The 23575-nt window shown below is 39.1% G+C and overlaps 2 protein-coding genes across 3 annotated transcripts in view; both read right to left on the bottom strand.

Annotated features, from left to right (window-relative positions):
• Positions 1-911: 911 nt before the first annotated feature.
• Positions 912-9533, bottom strand: LOC126398431 (hydroperoxide isomerase ALOXE3-like). 2 transcript variants are annotated; one of them, XM_050057769.1, is made up of 15 exons: positions 9395-9533; positions 9056-9222; positions 7020-7224; positions 6848-6929; positions 6612-6734; positions 6396-6499; positions 5974-6146; positions 5650-5793; positions 5273-5476; positions 3633-3719; positions 3298-3464; positions 3049-3170; positions 2782-2882; positions 2267-2437; positions 912-2138 (listed from the first exon to the last, which is right to left on the bottom strand). In XM_050057769.1, the coding sequence occupies exons 2-15, from the start codon at positions 9200-9202 to the stop codon at positions 1959-1961; spliced, it is 2010 nt and encodes a 669-aa protein (XP_049913726.1). In that variant the 5' UTR covers positions 9203-9222; positions 9395-9533; the 3' UTR covers positions 912-1958. The 2 variants fall into 2 exon arrangements, with proteins under 2 accessions (XP_049913726.1, XP_049913727.1); XM_050057770.1 differs by having other exon boundaries at positions 9389-9453.
• A 3524-nt stretch (positions 9534-13057) lies between these two features.
• Positions 13058-23575, bottom strand: part of LOC126398434 (hydroperoxide isomerase ALOXE3-like) — an 11794-nt gene continuing 1276 nt past the window's right edge. The window contains exons 3-15 of the mRNA XM_050057772.1: positions 19537-19741; positions 19301-19382; positions 19055-19180; positions 18744-18847; positions 18315-18487; positions 17988-18131; positions 17558-17761; positions 17178-17264; positions 16846-17012; positions 16502-16623; positions 13958-14058; positions 13356-13526; positions 13058-13237 (exon numbers count right to left, since the gene is read on the bottom strand). Coding sequence (XP_049913729.1) covers positions 13058-13237; positions 13356-13526; positions 13958-14058; positions 16502-16623; positions 16846-17012; positions 17178-17264; positions 17558-17761; positions 17988-18131; positions 18315-18487; positions 18744-18847; positions 19055-19180; positions 19301-19382; positions 19537-19741 — 1866 coding nt within the window. The remainder of the gene's footprint in view (positions 13238-13355; positions 13527-13957; positions 14059-16501; positions 16624-16845; positions 17013-17177; positions 17265-17557; positions 17762-17987; positions 18132-18314; positions 18488-18743; positions 18848-19054; positions 19181-19300; positions 19383-19536; positions 19742-23575) is intronic.

Genomic DNA, 23575 nt, shown 5'->3' with positions numbered 1-23575 from the left:
TAATCAAAGCCCTTTATCTGACCTTATTCTACCCTGCAGTTTTGGTGGCATATCATAACTCTGAAAGTTTTGTACCATAATCACTTTGTAATGTTTGTAACTCCTGGTTAAACGTGTTAAAATGGATATCAGAAATAATGAATGAATATTAAAAATAATCATTTATATAATGATATGTTTAATTCATGGGGCACCACCTTCTGAAAAAGGAAAATTATAGCCACTTAATTAACTCAGGCTCATGAAATATAGTAAACTAAACTTTCAGTTTTGAACTCTGATTAATAATTTAGATAATAACCAAAAATACCATATCAACAGTAAAGATTGTAGGATTTAGAAATTCTTGACACAGCACAGGTTGATTCATGTTTCAGTTTTGTACAATATTAAATAGACAGCATGTATATTTCAGAAGTGTTTATTCACCCTATAGCAAAGCAAAAATAAATCACACAGACCTACTGTACAATCTCAATCACCCTTTCAAAAAGCCTCACACAAAATGGTGTGTGTGTGTGTGTGTGTGTGTGTGTGTGTGTGTGTGTGTGTGTGTGTGTGTGTGTGTGTGNTGAGTGAGTGAGTGAGTGAGTGAGTGAGTGAGTGAGTGAGTGAGTGAGTGAGTGAGTGAGTGAGTGAGTGAGTGAGTGAGTGAGTGAGTGAGTGAGTGAGTGAGAGAGAGAGGGAGAGAGGGAGAGGTTCTGCTTCACCACATGTGGTTGATCAGAATGGAAGACGTGCAAGGCTGGAACTTTGGGTTCCCTCTCTGAGTGTAGTTATTTTTGAAAGCAGTCTTGACCAAATTGAATTTTATATATGTATATATATATATATATATATATATATATATATATGATACATGTTGTATAAAGGTTCCAAGTTAGTACAAAGAATGTTTAGTTGTATGCAAGAGTCTGTGTCTGTTTAAAGAATTAGCCTACTAACATCAACTCAGTTTCGGCAAAGCCTGGCTGGGAAGAATTGTGGTTTATGATGTAGTCATTTGCTGTATTCCAGCAGCTCAGCACTAACTTGGCTTTGTTGCTCCTTTGCTTAAAAGTTATCTGTCATACTTTATGTCTGGCTGCTGGTGCACTGTGTCTGCCTGGAGCGGGCCACATTCAGACAGCATTTCAATGAGAAGAGTCATTTCTGCTGTGAGCATGCAGGAAGGTGACAAAAAGCAGAGGAAGGGCAGAATGGCCCTGTAGTACCAATGACTCTCCTCTGTGGAGGTCTTAGGAGAAAGAATAATGGACACTTTCCCCTTGTATTGACCAGATGACGATGTGGGCCACTTGCCATAGTGACCAGTAGAATGAAAAATGGCCTAGGTGCAAAAACTTGGAGGACTGTGGGAAACTGAGTTGATTTTCTTTTGTCTCAAGAACAAAGGGGCTTCAGCTGCCATTTTGAGTGGGCTGAACTTACAGGACGTGCTTTTATGTCCAGTTTAGAGTTGCACAAATACATCAACTGTGGAGTCCAGTGATCCCAACAATAGGTTCCACAGAATATAGGCCTACACGTTAAACCCTTTACCCCAAACTTATTTTTTGTTTCCCAGTACTATACCCAGTAGATTACCAGCATTACAAAAAAGAGTATTATGTGTTTCTTTTAAAGAACAGTTATTATTCCCCTGTTCCCCATAGTGTTATCGTCTTTCACTTACTTGCATATAAGTACCAGTAGGAACTGGTAAGGTTTTTTATTGGTAACTGATTCAGATAACACCATATCAACATTGTTAGCATACCACAGACCAGCTCATCATGACATACCCAAAATATACATTGTCCTTTTGTCCCAGCATGCAACACCTCACTAACTGGCTCTAACACCTCACCTATTGTATTTACCACATGCAAAGTATAACACACCTCCCGACATGCAAGACAGGTTTTGAGAAATGCATGGTGCCATTGTTTCATGCAGAATGGCTCCTTCAGACTTTCTCAAACAGTTACACTGTTTTCTATCTGAGTAGGGTTCAGATATGTGTAGGGTACTTCAAGCTGTGAGTTTCTTGTTGTAATTGCTTCACTGAGGGAGGACAGCTCTGCTTGAAATTTCTTCATCATCTGCTTAGGGGCAGGCTCATTGAATCGTTCTTCAGGGTATGAACCCAAGGTAACCTGCCAAAATGACAAAAACAAGACAAATTGAGACTGTCAGCAGTTTGTGGTTTAAAAAACAAAGTATTTTCAAAATGTTGATAGGCCATAATGATGCTGCTGTAGGTATTCATTAGCATTAAACTTACAACATCTGTGTACTTGTCTGAAAGCAACCAAGTCAATGCTGCAAATTTCACTGTCTCGCCAACATTTTGGAGGGTCTCCAAAATTGTCTCCTTGCTTGACTGCCCCTTAGTGGTCGGAGGAGCTTTGTGCAGCAGCAGCGAGCCATTAGGCGTCCAGGACTGGTAATCAAACTAAATTATGAAAGAAACTTTAATATGTATCATTTTTTTCATCTAAATTAAATCTAATGTTACACATTACAACAAAGGGATGTTAATCTACATGGGAATTGCAACATTTGCAATGTTCAGCCAATACCCTGCTAAAGTGAATCATTACATTTCAACATTTTTATTGGTGGTGTTTGTGCAAAACAGACCAGAGTATCACAGATAAGTTACAAGGAGCACATCACCAAAGTTTTCAAAATTTATAATACAACCCACCAAACCCCCCCACCCCACACATTAAGTGTTATATCAAGCTCGATAGTTGATCAGACATCAATACATATTTTATTGTCCCAACTATTTACCTCCCCATTGTGTACTGCAGCATGTTGAACCGTCACTGTGAAGATCACCATGGTGATGAACTTGATCACTTCCTGGACAGTCTGAAAGCCTGCTGGAAACCCTGTTGACAGCACAGTAACTCATATATTAGTATTTCAAAATTACTTTAGAGCTTGGGATAAATACCTGAACTTTGTTGTTTGAAAACTGTAAAATATTACTGGCTACTATGAAGTTTTTATATATAAACTGTGTTAACAAATGATTTCAGAATAAGGGATAAATACCTGAAGCTTTGTTTCCTAAGAAGCCATGTGTAAATATCTCACTGATCCAATCCTGGAGCTCAGTGTCTTTAAGCACCTCACTGTCTGAGGGGTAGAAGTACTCCACCACTGCCTTCACAAAGCTGGTGAGCACAGAACAATTTTATTTTAGAAAGTTACACTTTTATGTGAAAAAGACAGAGAGCCTCCAAGCTGTTGCTTGTAAAAATAAATCCCTATGGACTGTTGCAATATTTGTTTAAAGGTAACCTGTTGATGATGTTCCACAGCTTCAGGCCATCATCTCTGTAGTAGAAGTTGGGTATGGACTCCAGTCCTCGTGCAGTGATGTTCTCTGGCAGGCAGAGGGAGCTGTAGGTTGTTTCAGAGTGAGCCCTTCTCATGAGCTCCCGCAGTCCATCATAGCCAAGTGAACTCTAATATATCAATAATACACAGATATTTACCATCAGACACGTTTCTTGAAGTAAAAAAGAAGGCTACCTTGTTAAAACATTACAGACTAAAACGTAGTTTTGCAATGGTGCAATATGATATAATACAATAATAATTTATTCAGAAATGTATATTTTAAAGAACCATACCATACTCAAAACCCCATCAGGTCCAAAAAGAGCTTTGCGGCCTCTAGTATTTAGGTAGAGAGTGTATCGGAAGTGTGGAACCAGCAGCTGTACAGACAGAGGGAAGAATATTGAAAGGCCTCTCCTGGCTTATTGCTTAATTACTTATTTATTGTTTGTGCATTAGTTAATGTAAGATATTCTTTTGAAATTGACGTTATATGCAGAGTTGGGTAAAAAAATATCTTAAAAAACGAAAACAAAAAAAAACCAGCAAACTAACACGTTAGGTTACTCGTTACTGTAAAAAGTACTTTGGGCACCTGGGCCGCTGGGGCGCCTGCTCTACCACTAAGCCACCTACGCCCCGTTAGTTTGCTGTTTAAGTAATCAAATACTTGAGTACATTTTCAAACAAGCCATCAGTTACTTCCGTTACTTCCATGACTCAGGACTTGCATTATGCCTGGTACACACTACACGACTTTTCTGCCTGTTCTGAAAGTCACTATGTCACATTACACGATTGTGGAGTCATTAAATCGTGCCGTGACTTGGCCGACAGACATGACACACTACACGATGGTACTCACCAATTATTCCTGGTCGTCTTTCACGATGTGTGTGATGTCATCGGGTTATTCTTGTCCTATTTTTATTACTTTTACTATTATTTCAGTCACTGTGTCTGTTCATGTGTGAGGCCGAAATGTTGTTGTAGTCACCTAAAAGCGTCAGCAGGTGGCAGGAGCTCTATTTGAAGTGCCGTATGTAAACATTCAAGTTACTGTATCCTCCACAACCGAGTTCCTACAAATGTTTCACAATAAAAGCCTATTTAGAAAATGGAGGGATTCTCTCAGCTGAGATTATAAGGGGCTTTTAATCTGAAAGGAATTCAGGAAGTGTTGAGTTTGAAATGATGGCGCAATATGTTAACTTTATAAAGACAAAGTAAATATATAAAGACAGAGGGATTAATAAATAATGGACCGTCTATAATGTAGTCTGTTTCAAATGAAGCTGGTAGCCTCTGCAGTTGTGGTGAGTAAAAGCCCCGCCACTATTTGATCATGTTATTACTTTAAGTCTGTCTCTATTATGAGGATGTAACATTGTTTGCTAGCTTGATGCTAATGACAGTACTCAGCGGGTTGACAAAGTGCCTCTGCTGTTTCACATTATCATTTCCCCCTTTTACTCTGTGTGGTAACATCGCTAGAGGAAATATTAAAAATGCTGGGGTGTTGTTGTCATACAGTTGTCTATGGCAGCAGATTGTTCTGTGTTTCTACTGGTCAAAGTGACGGCTGTGACTGGTGAATTGGATCTCAGTGAAGGGCAAGTGGTCCATAACTTTAATTTTGGAGACAAAAAATGTAGGCTAAGCGCCCTGTGGTCCAACACAGTAAAGTAACTGGTTGCTTTTAACAAAAGTAATGCAGTAAAGTACTTTGATTACTTTTAAAGTAACCCTTACCCAACTCTGGTTATATGTTATGTGAATATACTGAGATAGCGACTATCAACTGTACAATAGAGACATAAAACGCCCCAAAAAGTACCTGAGAAATCAATCAATAAAAAGTTGGATCATCAGTTCAGGTCAAATGAATAGAATAAAGTGCACCAGCACTGTGACCTTAGCTTTGTTATTTTACCTTATAGAGGGGGTGAATCACAGAGAAGCTGCGGAGAGCGGCAACAGTATAGACCTCAGCCAGAAAGTGAGTGTTCATGAAGTGATGAACGGCTTGATGATCCATGAAATCTGCATTTTTGATGAACATCTTGGCCAGCAGCCAGTCAGTCTCTGGGTCACTGGGCAGAAAGATGGGGTTCTGCTCAGAGGGTTGTTGGTGCAGCTGAAATGTGATAAAAACATACTTAATTTTTATATTTTAAAATAGTGCACCAGGTCCTCTGAAACATACTAATGTACAATGGAATGTAATATTAGTATGTGACTAGATCACTGATTTTACTTAAGTTTACACAGTATAAATACTGTCACTGATTTGCTCTGTCATTTAAATACCTGTATTGCTATTGGCATCAGTTTGTTTTCTGGGTTCATGTAGAGTAAACAGAGACCAGCAGTCACGTGCAGAGGTTCACCATTATAGGTTCTGGGGGTTATTCCATTCATCCTCTTCTGGTCATAGAGGAATATGTTGCCTTTCTATATGGGGGGGAAAGACAGAAAAGAAGGACTGTGACATCAAGAGGTATCACAGATTTGTAGTAAATCATGGCAATATGATTCAGGGACTTTCCATTGTGACATATGTACACTCTTAAACTCACAAGTCTTCCCAAAAGCAAAGATCAGGAGCCATTTAAAGCCACTGTTCCTTCATACCTCCATTTCCTTCTGCAGAGAGGTTCCCTCTGCCAGGAACGGCTTCACCATCTCCTCTGTGACTGGAAAGTTTGGGGGAAGCTCTAAGCAGTGCTTGATCACATTGGGGTTGACTCCGTTCAGAAACTGGGATCCATAAAAGTCGTCTTCCTTCCAGTGCTCTGTAACATACTCTGGAAGAACAGCAAATAGAAAATATAAATAAATGTTTTTCTTTGTTTGGTTTTGAATAAAAACATGATGATCATGGTCATTTAACTTAAAACAAGATTGGTTTGTTCCTGAAAGGTTTCGACTTTATACAACAACATATTGTTTTATCCAACAGGAACATCTGTATCTATGTGTTGGTATGAAACTATGACAGTGACATTGTTGTGATAATTTATGCTGGAGAACTGGAAAATGGGAAAACAATCTACCTGACATTGGCGTCTTTTTGCAGCAGAAGATTTTTTTCATGTCTTCAATGCTTTCCCACTTTTCATTAGATCCAACCAGCCCCTTCAACTTCAGTTCAAGACCGCTGAAGTAAGAAAGAGTTTAAAAAAATAAATTAAAAAAAAGCCTCAAAACATGGAGAGTATGACTTAGTTGTAACCTGATTTTGTCCATCGTATATGTGTGTGTAGACTCACATTATCATTTTTGAATAAGTTTGTTCAGATATCTTGGACTTAGAGAAACGAAAGTCAGGTGGGATCTCAGTTGGATCATCAAAATGGATGATTTGGGGTAGTCCATCAGCCATAATCTTCCATCTGAAAAACCAAACAAAGTTACAGGAAAGAATGTGAGACATTTTTCCAGATAAACTTCTAAGATCATCACAGCAGCTCTATGTACGTGCTGTACTGCACACGTTAAAACTTACTGGTACAAGCTCTTTTTAAGTGTGAGCTCTTTTTTCCGGTGGTCAATCAACAGGGGGTGGTCCTCCTCACAACCCTTCATGGCTAAAGCAAGAAAAGAACATAAAAATTGATATCCATAAGCCTAAATAATTATTATCAATATATAGATTATTCTGGAAATTTGAGGCAGACCTTTCCCTCCTCTCAGCTCCACCAGTTCTCCCCTGGAGATCCATCTGTAACAGGGGAAAAGAATGGCTTCTCCTTCCGGAGTCGTCACCACTATTTTGGAGAAGTACCACTCATCTTCTGGGAGAATCAAAAACGGGTCTTTCTCCACTTTGACCAGCAGAAGTTTCCCCAGAGACGAACTGGTTTTCATGGTGTAGGTCCCTGTCTTAAAATAAGGATTAATATAGATTTAGACAAATACAATATTGTGTAGTTCAACATCTATGTTACAGTGTAACCCAAAGTATTTACTCTTTTGATGCCTATATTAGAACATAAGCCCAACTTGACCTCAAGGTGGCCGGACCAGTAAAATTATCGCATAATAACCTAGACATAACTTTTTTCTCTCTTACTTTTAAGAAGTACAAGTTTACAATTTACAGTTTACAGTTTACAATACAGATGAGGAACAGCATGAGATGTCTCAAGCAAAATAAGTGCAGCGTCAGCAGTAAGTCTCAGTTTATCCACGATCAGGAAGTCTGCTACTCACTGTCGTTACATGTGTATTTCTCCATACTTTTCCACCCCTGTGTGGCAATGCTGGCATCACTGCCCCAAACTTAAACGGAAGCTATTGAGAAAGCAGGGCAAGTTATCCCCTGCCCTACGAACCATTTACAAGTCAATATGGTTCCACCAATATTATTTTAAGACAAATGTCTGATACAGATTCTTTTATACTGATGCTGCTGATTGACAATATTTTGTGCAATGTTCAGTATCTTTAAATGTGACCACAGTAAGTATTCAGTGTTTGTTTTTTTAGCAGCATTTTACATGAAGTAGGCTACTCACTGTAGACCTTGATCCTGATACCTGACACCTCTTAGCCTTCACAACTGGAAATGATTATACATGCCTTTATCTCATCTTGCACCGACTACTGTAATGCACTTTTCAACTCACTTAGTATGTCTGCTCTGCGAGCAACCCAGGATGCTGCTGCAAGACTACTAACTAAATCAAATAGATGCTCTTATATTACCCCTGTACTAAAATCACTTCACTGGCTACTGGCCACATATCCAGTTGAAATTTTTTGAGACTGCAGTGTCAATTTTGGAATGCTCTGCCTGCACCCTTACAGTGTGCTGACTCTGTGGTTATTTTGAACAGCCAACTAAGGACACACCTGTTTAGACAGTCATTTGGATAACTTGTTGGAACTAGCTCTGTATAGTCTGCACATGATGTACTGTGCAAATAGTTTTGCACTTTTAATTACATGGCTCAGGTAGTCACCTCATCTTGTTGAGAAGATGGGAAGCCGTTCCTAAAAGAGGGAACCTTTCTATGTTTTCTTTCCTGTATTTTACATAATGCCCTTGTGAAGCACTTTGTGATCTATGTCTGTAAAATAAAATAATTATAGCTGTATAAATAAATCTTATTTACTTACTTTACACGTGCATCAATATCATGTTTGCAAATCCATCCATTGAGCTGGATTGGACCCATTGGTGGGTTAGTTCTGGTCCACAGGCTATATGTTTTACATCCCTCGGTTAGTCTCTAACTCAGACCACTGAATTTAAACCTATCACGTGGCTGTCGCACCATAACCATAAAGTGCCATTAGAGGAGGAATTGGACAACTCGTAAAATTTGTGTGGTTTACCGTATGAAATACCAAATTTAAACTTGAACTCACCCAGATATTTTATATAGTAAATTTAGAATTGTGGATTAAATTTGCTAAGAGTGTCCAAAAGACTGTGTTAAACAAACTCAGAAAATTTGTTTCTGTGCTGCACAACCCTTGAATTAAAATGTTAAATGCTAACTAGATGTCTGCATGATGATGCTATTTGTTATGTATAAATAATTGTCGTGAATTAAATAAAGGTATATGCAATGTACACCAATTACTTATTCGATAGAGATGGATACTGCCCCAACATGAATTAATGCACAAACAAAAGCCATTACATTATCCCAGACCTTATTTAAAAAATCACTATATGAGCGATGTTCAACTGGATTTAACTTACTGTTCCAGTTGAAAAGTCAAAGCCATAGTTGTCCAACTCAGTTCTCTCACTCTGCCCTTCAGCTCCAATTAAGGTGACATATATGTGGTCCCATGTTCCTGCATATTGCATGTCACCTGTTGTCACCTCTATCTTGTACTCAGCCATGATCACTCTGTAGAAACTGTCTGGAAAAAGAAGCAGAATAAAATCTCAAAAGAAAAGTTTTTATTTGCATCCAAAAAGCTTGTTAACGTTTAACTTTGTCTAGTATTATCTTGCATACATTATTACATGTAAGGTGTTTGGAACATCAATTGTCATACCATGAGGAAAGATGAGTAAAGTTCTTACTTGTACCTTCAGATGGAGGCTGTTTTTAGTACCTCTTTGTCTTTTAGCTGCAGGTTCAGGTTTTCTGTCTCTGTACGCTGTGTTCTTATTCTGTCTATTTATTTGTTAAGCTCCTCCACCCTAACCACAACCTTTTTGATTCTGCTTCCCCCGCTGTGGTTTGATATAAAGGGTGATGCAACTGAAAATGAAGTTGTCTTTCTGGTTTTTAATATCTGTAACAGAGTTTGTAGGGGAAGGAGCAGCACTTTTACTTCAACATCCATTTTGGTCTCAGGCCAGAAACCAACCTTAAGTCTGACAAACACACTTAACTGAATATTAGCTCTGCATGTTACATTAGTTACTTGGTAAGTAATTAAATACACAATGTGATAGGCTGTCAGGAGTGAGTGCAAGGCACCTGGTGAAGGACCCAAAAACATATAGTTCAGGCAGACGAGTTTTTATTGACAAAATTGAAAATATATCGATTTACTGGCATGGGTTGCAAGTCTAAGCCAAATTAACTGAGGGTACGCTGGAAACAGGAACTGAGAAACTGAAACTGAGCTGACAGCAGAAAGAAATGCTTACACAGCACCAACACCCACATGTGTAAACATTTTTTTAAATGTCAAACAGCTACTCCCTTTTGACATTATAGTGTAGAGCTCTAGTGTAGTGTAGGACTGTGAAGAGAACACTAGTTAAAGCCCAATGGGACTGGTGGCCTTCAATGTTTGTCTAGAGAGTGTAACGTAGATGTGGGATAATCAGCTGTATTGACAAACATTTTTATAATAGTCGGCACATCCTGGGGGTGATTTTATCATCCAGTAAGAAGGTTCAGCTAAACAAACTCAAGAACTTTTTTTTTCATTATATTTCTTGTTCTGGAAAATTAGAAATTTAATATCTGAAAGTCAAACTTGATGTCCCCGTGTTCTCAAACAACTATTGACTGCTGATAGATTTCCTAATGTTAAGACATCTGCATTTTAAAAATAACTAAATAAAGGAATATTTTGTCAAGCAGCTGATCAGTCTCTGGGCCAGAAGGTTTTTGATGCAACTGGAATGTAATAAAAATGCACTTTATTTTTTACAAAACTATTTGAAATAGTGTCATGAGAAACATATGGATGGTAAAATTGTAAAAACACACTGAAATACCTGTACTGCAACTGGCATTAGTTGTATTGGTTCTGAACACAAACTCACAAGAAAGACTTAGAGACAGAACAGTTAAAAGCCACCAGTCTTTACTTGTAAAGAGTTCATGGCAGGTTCACATTTAAATTGCTACTTTATAGGTTCCACAGAATATTAGTGTCGTTAACACAACTTTCCCAAAACTTCAATTTTGTTTCCTAGTACCCTGTAGATGCCTAGTATATACAAAAAAAAAAGAATTTATTTTGTCTTTATTCTGAAATACCCAGTTGTTTCTCCCTTGCTCCCCATAGTCTTCTTCTCTTTCACTGCACCTTCATCTAAGTACCAGTAGGAACTTGTTTGTTTCTTTGTTTTTCATTTGTACCCAATTCGTGCATTTACGTGTCAAGTGCTAATTGTCAGGAACATGTTCTTGATGCACAAGCCCCTGAGGGCCTGGAGTGTGCCCATGATTTGAAAATGTGCTGTTCTGGTTCCAATCTGACTACACTGCTTGCTACCTGGTACTGCTGGGTGTTTTGATCTATTTAGTATCAATCTGATGTTTCCTGCCATCACCTGCACCAAGTTGTAAGGACTGACAGCGCTGGGCATGGAGCATGTGCTTTTGAATTAGATTTCATGTTAGGTTATTATTTTTCATACACACTATTGGTTTATGTCACTGCATCTCCCAACAGAAAAGCTCGGTTGAATTTCAGCCTGCATGCATGTCTTCTCAGCCGAGCACTGTTGATACACAGCAGCTCATGTTGCTGTAGTGAGATGTTAGTGAAGTGAGATGTTCAGGCAGGTACTTTGTGTTTTATCTTGTAACCGCTTTATTAAGGCCGTGTGCTCTGTCTGTTGACCTGTGTTTTCTCCAGAAACCAACCGGCGGGCGTATTTCTGCCTTGATGGTAAAGCTGGGAAAGGCTTGAGGCGGAGCAGGCTCACGGCTTATGTGTTTGCCACTTTCTTTTTCATTTTAACCCACACCATGATTTTTTCCTGACCCTAACCAAGTGGTTTTTGTGCCTAAACCTAAAAAGACCTTAACCACAGGGCATCATGAACAATGGGTTTAATATGGTCGGAACAATGGGCTGTCGGAAAAATGGGCAGACCCCGTTTTATTTGTGAATAGAAGATTACAGGTTAGGGTAGTACGACGTAGTTGTTTTGAACGGAGTGGTGAGTGAGTGGAGCGGGATAAAATTTATGATGGAGCGGAGCGGAGCGAAGAATGCGCAGAACCGAGCGGAGCGGACGAGCGGCGCAAAGTGACAGGTCTGCGAGCGAGGAGCGGAAATTTTCACCCGCTCCGCTCACATGCTCTGATCTGGGGACCTCTGTACATGCTGCTTATATATTAAGGACACATGAGCATAACACACCAGGCAGAGGCAGAAATAGAATTAAAGAACTCTTTTACTAAGCCACTGTGGAAGTCCAATAGACAGTGCACATTATGCAAGCCAAAAGTACAGAATCCCAGAGTTAAAAAAAACAACAACAGCAAAACAAGGCAGACAATCTTAATCAACAGACTTGCAGATAATCATATGTAAACCACTGTGACTGACTGGTAAACACTGACTCACAGGAGTATATAACATCAAACTATTTTGCAGGATCAGTAATCACCACCACCACAAGAGAGGTGCTGATTAGGTAAAGATGGGGCCGAACATATGGGTAGCTGTAAACAGATCTGGGCCAATGCAGCGGAGGGGGTTACGTGTGCTACATTGGATCTGAACACACAAACCTAGAAAAGAAAACACACTTGCGGTGTGGGTGTGGTCTAAGCAAAAGGGCCGGAGGTAGGGGGGTAAGAACTGTTGAAGTGGGTATTAGATTCCCCTCTTTATGAAGGCTGAGTTTGAAGATGGATGTGGTCCAAGCAAGGGTTAAGTAGGGAAAGTAGCATTAGCCCCCCACCCACTTTCCACCCATGGCCAGCAATCGCTTACGGTCGCGGATTGCTGTATTGCAGCAGTAGTGACACAAGATGGTGTCTAGTTTTGGTATGTTCCTCATTAACTGCGAAAGCCCTTTTCATGAGCTTATTATACCTCTGCAGTTTTGGTATTGTAACTGTGAGATATGTTTTACCATAATCACTTTGTAGGTTCAGTTTTGTTTCCCAGAGCTGTACCCAGTAGATACCCAGCATTTACAAAAAAGTACAATGTAATTCTCCTTTCCTCTAAAATAACAGTTGTTATTCCCTTCCTCCCCTTAGTCTTGTTCTCTTTCACTGTACCAGCAGGAACTGGTAAGTTTTTTTTTTTTTTTATTGGTACCTGTCCTGATTTATACAACAACATATTAAAATTGTTACCATACCACATTATTACAGTCATTCATCATGACACAACCAAAACATAGTTCTCTTGTCCCAGTATGCAACATCTCACTTATTGTATATACCATATGCAAAGTATAACACCTCCCAGCAAGCAAGACAGGTTTTTAGAAATGCGTGGACACTTATTGTGTCATCCATAATATCTTCCTGACAGTTTCTTAAATAGTTATACTGTTCTCTATCTGAGCAGGGTTCAGATACGTGTAGGGTACTTCAAGCTGGGAGTTTCTTGATGTAATTGCTTCACTGAGGTGGGACAACTCTGCTTGAAATTTCTCAATCATCTGCTTAGGGGCAGGCTCATTGAATCGTTCCTCCGGGTATGAACCCAAGGTAACCTGCCAAAATTACAAAAGAGACAATCTTTTTGACACAGTATTTTGTTAGGTAGTTTTTTAAAGCACTTTAAAATAGGGATGGTTTAAAGTGATTTTTGTTCATAATCACCAAACTTACCACATCAGTATACGCCCTTGTAAGGGCCCAAGCCAGTGCTACAGATTTCACTGTATCACCAACATCTGGGAGGGTCTCCAAAATTGTCTTCATGCTTGACTGCCCCTTAGTGGTTGGAGGAGGTTTGCTCAGCAGTAGTACGCCATTGGGCACCCAGGAGTGGTAGTCAAACTGAATTATGGAAGAGGTGATGCTTTTAAAAAACTGAATTTGAGTTTCAAATGGTAAAACAAATGATTGATGCTGTTGTTCTTCTTTGATCCCATCTAGATGACTAGATGGGATCTTCAAATGTTTTTTTTTGTTGCTATTATTATTGTGGGGTCAGGGGCCTGGGTATCATGGAAGACCACTGTATAGAAGTTGATATAATATTAATAATTACATAGAAGGTAAAACTATGTTAAAAAAAATACAGTATTATATGTCCCCTGGTTTAAAACTTAGCTGATCTCCTACTGAAAGAAAAATGATGATAAAGCACTTCCCAAAACTGCTGCGTGTTCCATACGTTTGAAGATCAGTCACCATCGTTTGATTATTTATCAAGTTTGTTTAAACTCCACGACATTTTCTATTTTCCCAACTATTTATGATCTCACCTGCCCATTGTTTACTGCAGCATGTTGAGCTGTCACTGTGAAGATCACCATGGTGATGAACTTGATCACTTCCGCAACAGTCTGACACTCTGCTGGAAACCCTGTTGACAGCACAGTCGTAATAATAATAATAATAATAGTAATAGTAATAATGCTAATGATATAAGTCAATTATCTGTATTCATTATCTGCATTGGAAAAAATTATATATATACACACATATATAGGAAGCACAAAAACTAAGGAAATTTGTGTTTGATAGATTATTTCTTTGTTGTAACAATGCTTCTTGGCAATATAGCTTATACTGTTGGAAAGCCTGTTTATTTCCCTTTTAAATGGTGCCACATTTGTAAGGAACATGCATTTGTGGGATGAGCAGCAGAGCTGAGTATGTGGGTTGCGCCCATGAAAAATTTGTCAAATCTTCTCTGCCAATGCCAAACAGCTTTTTTTTTTTTTTTTTTTTTTTTTGCTGTTGACTCTTGTTTGGTTTTGTTTGGTGGATTGGATGATTGACGTCTAAAGAAACAAGACATATTGGAAATTTAACAGTTTATTCATCTAACAAACAGGAGCGTCAGTAGCATGTGAAGAACCATACCACAACAGTCTGGCATCTCGTCCTCATGCTGGTCACCAGCCTGGTCACACACTGCTGTGGGATGGCATCCCATTCTTCAACCAGCATTTGTCGCAAGTCAGTCAGCGTGGTTGTGTTGGTCACTCTGGCACCAACAGCACGCCCAAGCTGATCCCACCAGTGTTAAATGGGGTTAAAAGAATACTCCGACGATTTGGGAGTTATGCCGTCTCTTAAAAGAATACTCCGACGATTTGGGAGTTATGCCGTCTCTATCATTTTCATAGTGAGACAACATGATCGATATCTTTTTTGTGTCTGTATGTCCAGTGGCTGGGTCTCAGCGGTTAGCATTGCGGCTTAGCTTAGCGAATACAGTTGAAGTCTATAGGGGGTCAGTAGCCTCCTCGTTAAAGTGAACAAATAAACGTTACAGAAACCCTGAAGCTGGTATTTCTGCACGTGCATTTAAAATAAACATGTTTAAACGTTAATTTGAAATCTCCAGGCTATAGTAGCCGCAATGGACGATTTGAACACGATTTTGAAGAGTTTCTTGTAGCGGACACAGATCCAGAGCCATACCCGTTTGAGCTGGAGTATACAGATGAGGAACTCTAGGTGTTGGATGCTGAGCGGGCGAGAAGAGAGGCTGAATCCTCCGAAGCGGCGGAACAGCAAGGGGCCGAGGGGAGACGGAGATCAGGGGAGGATTGGTGGTGTAGCTGTGGGGCTTGCCAACCTATGCCTACGGAGGTGGAATCATTTTGCTGCACAGAATGGGAGTCGGTGCTACCATCGTTGGGGAGATATATCATCAGGAGGAAAAACGCTGCAGAGAGTGCATCACAAGGAGGGAAAACTTTGCAGCAATCACTAATCCTGGCGTGATTGAAACATTTTTTCTTTTTCCTAAGATAAACTGGAAAAAACGCCCCAGGCCTGCAGGAGCTGATGGACAGCTTTCAGTCGAGTGAGTAATATCGTCCGTGTCGTTTCTCTGTTTGCTTTTACCGAGTGACCTAGCGTACCTGTCCCAGAGCCAGCTGCAGCTGTTGCTCACCGGTGTATTCCTCCACGCAGGGCGTAAACACACTATAGTTCCGTGTATCAAACTTCTTCTAAAACGACTAAAAAGGACTCTCGTTTTTCGAATTAACGTTTAAACATGTTTATTTTAAATGCACGTGCAGAAATGCCAGCTTCAGGGTTTCTGTAACGTTTATTTGTTCCCTTTAACGAGGAGGCTACTGACCCCCTATAGACTTCAACTGTATTCGCTAAGCTAAGCCGCAATGCTAACCGCTGAGACCCAGCCACTGGACATACAGACACAAAAAAGATATCGATCATGTTGTCTTACTATGAAAATGATAGAGAGACGGCATAACTCCCAAATCGTCGGAGTATTCTTTTAACCCCATTTAACACTGGTGGGATCAGCTTGGGCGTGCTGTTGGTGCCAGAGTGACCAACACAACCACGCTGGCTGACTTGCGACAAATGCTGGTTGAAGAATGGGATGCCATCCCACAGCAGTGTGTGACCAGGCTGGTGACCAGCATGAGGGTGAGATGCCAGACTGTTGTGGTATGGTTCTTCACATGCTACTGACGCTCCTGTTTGTTACTGTAGATGAATAAACTGTTAAATTTCCAATATGTCTTGTTTCTTTAGACGTCAATCATCCAATCCACCAAACAACACCAAACAAGAGTCAACAGCATGGCATTGGCAGAGAAGATTTGGCAATTTTTTCATGGGCGCAACCCACATACTCAGCTCTGCTGCTCATCCCACAAATGCATGCTCCTTACAAATGTGGCACCATTTAAAAGGAAAATAAACAGGCTTTCCAGTGGTATAAGATGTATTGCCAAGAAGAACTGTTACAATAAAGAAATAATCTACCAAAAACAAATTTCCTTACTTTTTGTGCTTATTTTATATGGCTTAAGTACCTGAAGCTTTGTTTCCTAAGAAGCCATGTGTGAATATCTCACTGATCCATTCCTGCAGCTCAGTGTCTTTCAGCACCTCACTGTCTGAGGGATAATAGTACTCCACTACTGCCTTCACAAAGCTGGTGAACACAGAACAGTTTAATTATATTTATTTATTTATTTTTTAAGATATTTTCAGGCATTTTAAGGCGGGCTGGAATCAAACCCCAGGCCGCTGCAGTAAAGATTTATCCTTGATAATGGTGAGCATGCTCTGTAGGGTGAGTTGAAAAGACATAAGGACTCTAAGCCATTGTTAGTAAAATTAATCATGAAAATTGCAATATTTATTTAATGGTAACCTGTTGATGATGTTCCACAGCTTCAGGCCATCATCTCTGTAGTAGAAGTTGGGTATGGACTCCAGTCCTCGTGCAGTGATGTTCTCTGGCAGGCAGAGGGAGCTGTAGGTTGTTTCAGAGTGAGCCCTTCTCATGAGCTCCTGCAGTCCGTCATAGTCAAGTGAACTCTAATATATCAATAATACACAAATATTTATCTACAGACACGTTTGTTGAAGTAGAAAAAAGTCTACATAGTAAAACAAATCAAAGGTTAAAACTAAGTTTTGCAATGGTGCAATAAAAGTGGAATAGTCTGAATATTCAGAAATGTATATTTTAAAGAGCCATACAATATTTAAAATCCCCTCTGGTGACAAAACAGTTTTGCGGCTTGAAATGCCTGCGGACAGAGTGAACCGGAAGTGTGGGAACAGCAGCTGTACAGAAGGATGGAAAAAATTAAAAGTTAATTCTGGTGGTGTCAACTTCCAAAGGAAGCCATAAGCAAACAAAACTGACAACAGGCTTTCTTTGAGGGCTTCTTGGTTTTTTTTTTGGTTTTTTTTTTAGAGTACACCCTGATGGATTAAAAAATGTTTTCATGCATCCAAGGGCAGACTTATTTAGATACAACTGACTGCAAAAAGTCACTCTTTTATGATCCATGATTCTGGCCAAGGTAATAGAAAAAAAGGTCAATAGCAGTATGACCTCTGCTGTGTAATTTTACCTTGTAGAGGGGATGAATCACAGAAAAACTGCGGAGAGTGGCAACAGTAAAGACCTCTGCCAGAAAGTGAGTGTTCATGAGGTGCTGGACTGCTACTTGATCCATCACATCTGCATTTTTGATGAACATCTTGGCCAGCAGCCAGTCAGTCTCTGGGTCACTGGGCAGAAAGATGGGGTTCTGCTCAGAGGGTTGCTGTTGTAACTGGAATGTAAAATGATAAATGAATAAACAAATAGAAAATTAATATTGATAATAACAATAATAAGAATAGTAATATTTGTATGTGTTACATTAGTGCAGTTCGCCTTCCCTCTGACAACACACTAATGTATGGTGAAATGTAATATGATTATATGACTAGACCAGTGACTTTACTTAGTTTTATACAGTATAGATAATGTCATTGATTTATTTGTCATTTAAATACCTGTATTGCTATTGGCATCAGTTTGTCTTCTTGGTTTAAGTACAACAAACAGAGACCAGGTGTCACATGCAGAGGTTCACCATTCTTGGCTCTCGGGGGTATTCCATCCATCTTCTTCTGGTCACAGAGGAATATGTTGCCTTTCTGTATGGCAAGAAAAGACCCAAGAAGGAAATGTTGAAGACATCAAGAAGTATCACAGATTTGTAATAAATCTAGGCAATTGGATGCAGGGACTTTCCATTGTGATTTAAGTACTCTCCTTAAATGCACAAGTCATCTCAAAGCAAAGATTATGAGCTATTTAAAGCCACTCTTCTTTCATACCTCCATTTCCTTCTGCAGAGAGGTTCCCTCTGCCAGGAATGGCTTCACCATCTCCTCTGTGACTGGAAAGTTTGGGGGAAGCTCTGAGCAGCGCTTGATCACATTGGGGTTGACTCCGTTCAGAAACTGGGATCCATAAAAGTCGTCTTCCTTCCAGTGCTCTGCAACGTACTCTGGAAGAACAGCAAATAGAAAATACAATATCTAAATTGTTGTTCTGTCTTTGGTGTTGAAGTACAACATGATGGTCATGGGCATTTTACCCAAAACAGTATTATTTGTTGGTCACTGAAAGGTTTTTACTTTATGTAAAAATGAATTATTTTACCCAAGAGGAACATCTATATCTATGTGTTCATATGAAACCATGACAGTGACATTGTTGTGATAATTTATGCAGCAGAACTGGAAAATAGGAAAACAATCTACCTGACATTGTCGTCTTTTTGCGCCAGAGGATTTTTTTCATGTCTTCAAAGTTTTTCCATTTTTCAGTAGATCCAACCATCCCCTTCAACTTCAGTTCAAGACCACTGAAGTAAGAAAAAAAGGGTTAAACATGACACAGGATTAAACAACACACTTAATAATACACACTAATAATAATTCAATACAATACTTAATACCTAAAATGTACTTTGTGCATAGAAAATGTGGCTCCATCATATATCTATCTATTTATCTATCTATCTATCTAGATAGATAGATAGATAGATAGATAGATCTATATATAGACCCACATCATTAATTTCGTATTATATAGTTCAGTTGATTTGGATTTAGAGTAGCCGATTTCATTTGCTGGGAGCTCAGACGGATCATCAAAATGGATCACGTGGGGTAGTCTTTCATCCAAAATCTTCCATCTAAAAAAATAATAAAAATTTTTTTTTACCAAAATGCACATTGACAATTTCTCCAGATAAATTTCTGAGATCTTAACAGCAGTTCTATGTACGTGCTGTACTACACACGTTAAAACTTACTGGTACAAGCTCTTTTTATGTATCAGCTCTTTTTTCCGGTGGTCAATCAACAGGGGATGGTCCTCCTCATAACCCTTCATGGCTGAGGCGTCAAAAGGACATAACAGACGGAAAAATCACGAAACTTACAAAAATGTCAGTAAACAGTGTGCAAAGAAATTATATCAATGAGTGATATCCATAAATCTTCATTTTAATGATGTACATATCAATTATTTGGGGGCTTTGAGGCAGACCTTTCCCTCCCCTCAGCTCCACCAGTTCTCCCTTGCACATCCATCTGTAACAGGGGAAAAGAATGGCTTCTCCTTCTGGAGTCGTCACCACTACTTTGGAGAAGAACCACTCATCTTCTAGGAGAATCAAAAAAGGGTCTTTCTCCATCTTGACCAGCAGAAGTTTCCCCAGAGATGAACTGGTTTTTACGATGTAGATGCCTGTCTTGATTTAAGGATAAATATAAACATAAACAAAGAAATACAATATGGTAGGGCTGTACCGAATAATTTGAAGCTTCAAAGCTTCATTCATGGTGATATTCAAATTCAGAATCAACATATAAATGCTTTGCTATTTTTTTTTGTCTCTTTATTCTGTTAAACCCGTACTTCTGCACAGTTGTAGATAAATATTAGACTACAATAATATGAAAAGTATTATACTATTTGTAGAATTGGATTCCAATGGTGGGATTGTTTCCAGCTTATGTGACCCAAACATTTGTAGAGTGTTGTTGAATCCAAAATTCAAAATTTATTGAAAAAAGAGTAATGTAAATTTTTTTTAAATTAACATGCCTTTGACTGTCGTATATGAATCTTATATAAACTATTACAGTACTTTTTTAAATTCAGAAATTGAAGGAACTGGCAGGATTTTACTAAAATGGTAATTTACATGATTTCATGTGACAAATACATTGATTGATTAATAATGAAATGAAAAATGAAATGAAAATTCAGCTTAAATCCATATTTGTTGGCAGTTAGCAGGGAGATCTAGCAGCACCGTATATTACATTTATTGATAAAACTACAGTTGTTAACTTTTTACAAAATAACCTTTTTTCGTATTTGCTGAAACTGTCACTATATTCACACAGCACTAAATGAGACAGATAATCATTGAAAAAAAACACTCATCTGCCTACTGTATTGCCTTGAAGTGAACAAAAACAACCAATCAGAGCTGACAAGTCTGTAACACAGCTTCTAATCGTGTCAATCACTGCTCATGAACTGTGGTCAAACTGTCAAACCAGGCAGTGCTGATCACATATGAATCAAGACTTTGTTAGTGCATTGCCAATTTCTCACCTCAAATGTTTTCTGAAACATATTTCAGTGTACTGTTTAGCTGCAAACTGAGTAAGTTTGTGACCCAGCGGCCATGTTGGATACAGTTAAACAGAGTGCAGAGCACATTTCTCATTTTACTGTTTTGATGAGAAACAAAGAACCATAGATAAAGTTAAAAAAATGACTGCCGATGCTTTGTGTAGATTGTCTTCTCATGTGTCACGTCTGGTTTTGCTTCCTGTCTTTGTGTGTTTTCCCACTATTTCTATCACACCTGTCTTCCTTCAGTCTCATTGGTCCTTCCTTGTTCCCAAAGTCTCCCTTCACACCTGTTCTGTTTTAGTCTTGTTTGCTCCACTCAATCTTGCCAACCACACCCTTGTTGCAAGCCAATCCCCATTTCCCTCCTTTGGCCCATATCCATGTATTCCAACTGTATCTCGTTCTTTTGGTTAGTTTTGTGCGTATATATACCTGTGTGTTCCCCTTTGCTCATGGTCAGTTAGGCTGCATTCATTCCTGTTCATTCCCGATCTTGGGACGTAACCATCTAGCTCGTTAAAAGATGGCTGCAAAAAAGTGAAATGCTATCCCGTTTTCTAGCCAGTTGAGGTGAGTGCTAAGTATAATTGCAGGATCATGTCTTCCCTAAGGTTAAAATCCAAGTAACCACAGTCCACTAAGTAACCACATATTGTTTGGTGTTTTATCTCCTCTTTAAGCTATAGACTAAAGACATTATACATAATTTAACATTAGTGAAAATGTGCTGTTCTACAAGAAGGTGTGTTCAGAAATGTTATGCTAAATGGCAAAACATTGAATTTCCCCTCAGGGGGATTAATAAAGTAAATAAACTTAAACTTAACTTAAACTTAAACATTTTTATCCTATATAGAAAAATTTGACGCCACTGATAATGCAGTTTTGTACTACTGACTCCATATTATATTTAGTTTACTGATTTGTTTATGTGTAACTTTTAAATTTTATTTGTAGTTTTTGTATGCTGTTCATATACAGGGTTCCCGCGGATCCTTAAAAAGTCTTAAAAGGCATTGAATTCATTAATCTAAAAATAAGGCCTTAATTGGCATTAAAATGTCTTAAATCAATCTTTCAAAAGTCTTAAAAATGTTAATACATGGTAAGTAGGATTTTATGATTGCAATTAGTCTCAAATCTAAAAATAACAGGTAACATTTATTTTTTTTAAAATAATTTGCCGAATAGCAGTAAGGTCACGCAATCACGAGAGCGGAACCAACAAAACAGTGATGTGTTTGCGGCCGTGACTCTCAGAGCAGATGCACGTCATTCATGTAGCAGTCGGACCACATGGGAAAGTTTAAATTTAATGAAAATTGGCTGTCCAACAAAGATTTTTCTGGATTGCTGAAACCGGTACCAGGCAATTTATACGAGGCACGGTGTATTTTGTTCAAGAAATGTTTCAAAATCGGCACGATGAGAATCAAGGCAGTGCAGTCCCACATGCACAGTGCGAAACACAAAGCCTCAAAATCAAGATGTCAACAAACGCCAGGTATTTCACGGTTCTGTTCTACTCTCGTCTCGACCGCGCCTCCACCCCCATCTCCGATATCACAACCAGGACAGCAGCACCAAATCTCTGGACAATGTTCGGGTGCACGCCTACGCTAAAAGTACAGGTACTGTGGTGTCTGAACACCGTGACAAAACACCAATCACACTAGGGCTGTCAAAAGCACCATGAAATTGATTTTGAATATTTTCGAATTAATTATTATTATTTATTTATTTATTTATTTATTTACAAAAAAACACAAAAAATAAGATGCTTATTGCTGGCGCAATATGAACGTGACACTCACTGAAGTGCCAGGTATGACCAACTTCTGCCTTGCTATCTGAGCAATGTTTGGATACTATAGTGCGTGCACCACAAGAATGGATCCTGGTCGGCTCGTAGTGGTGTCTCATTCTGGTAACGTTTCATCTCTAATTCAAAAAGGGTAGGCAGGGAGGCAGCAGGTGCAACACTCTCTCTGTATGTCTCCCTGAACAGGTCACACATCGCGGACAGCGCAGTGGGTGGTGTTGGCGCAGCGGGCTCCTCCGTCGGCACGTCTCCCTCCCTCGCTGCGTCCCTCTCTGGCCCGGCTTGTACGCGAGCCATCTCCGCCCGAACGGGATTCGCCGTGATATACAACATTATTGATAGTATTAATTAATTATTAATGTACAAATTCTAATATATTTCGAACTTCGAATTTTTTTTTGACAGCCCTAAATCACACAAATCAGATGAGATAGTTTTTTCATTTGTGCTGATTCAGTCGTTGGTTTTAAATTTCATTTCAAGTGGCATTAACAAAGTCTTAAAGTATTAAATTTAACTTGCCTTAAGCTGTAGGAACCCTGATATAACTTATTTATTTTTTATTGTATCAAACACCACCTAAATTATGTAGTCCAATGTTTTATCCATGTCCTAGAAAAGTTCAAACAATATTAGTGAACATAAGCTATTCTCTCAAAGCCAGAAACCAGAGAAATCTCAAATTTGTGATGTCATGGTATAATGTCTTGAGCTGCTCTGTAGACAGTGAATGGGAGCCTGATTTTGTGGATCTGTAGAATTGTTGTTTCCCCCCGTTTTTTTATACCCAAATGAGCTTTATCCTATTGTAGTGTTCTCAGTTCTGAAACAGAAAATAGTTTCTGCTGTGATCTGTGTGAAATGTGAGATGATCACTAAATTTCCACACGATTATGCTATGTCTTGTTAAGAGTAGTAAATAAAAAAAAGCTACACGTGATGTACTCTAGTCTCGCCACCAGACAATCAGAGATCTCCGCCTTCTGATAGTCTGGGGACACTCCTTTCTAAAGTGTGTTTAACACACCGGCGAAAACGGCCGGCAACAAAGCAACGCCTCTTGCATTTTTGAAAAGGACACGCCTTCTCGGAAACGTGCGCTCCCCCTTTTCT

Source organism: Epinephelus moara, chromosome 12, assembly GCF_006386435.1.
Source record: "Epinephelus moara isolate mb chromosome 12, YSFRI_EMoa_1.0, whole genome shotgun sequence".
Classification (NCBI taxonomy): Eukaryota; Metazoa; Chordata; class Actinopteri; order Perciformes; family Serranidae; genus Epinephelus; species Epinephelus moara.
This window is presented reverse-complemented; position numbering and strand designations above follow the sequence as displayed.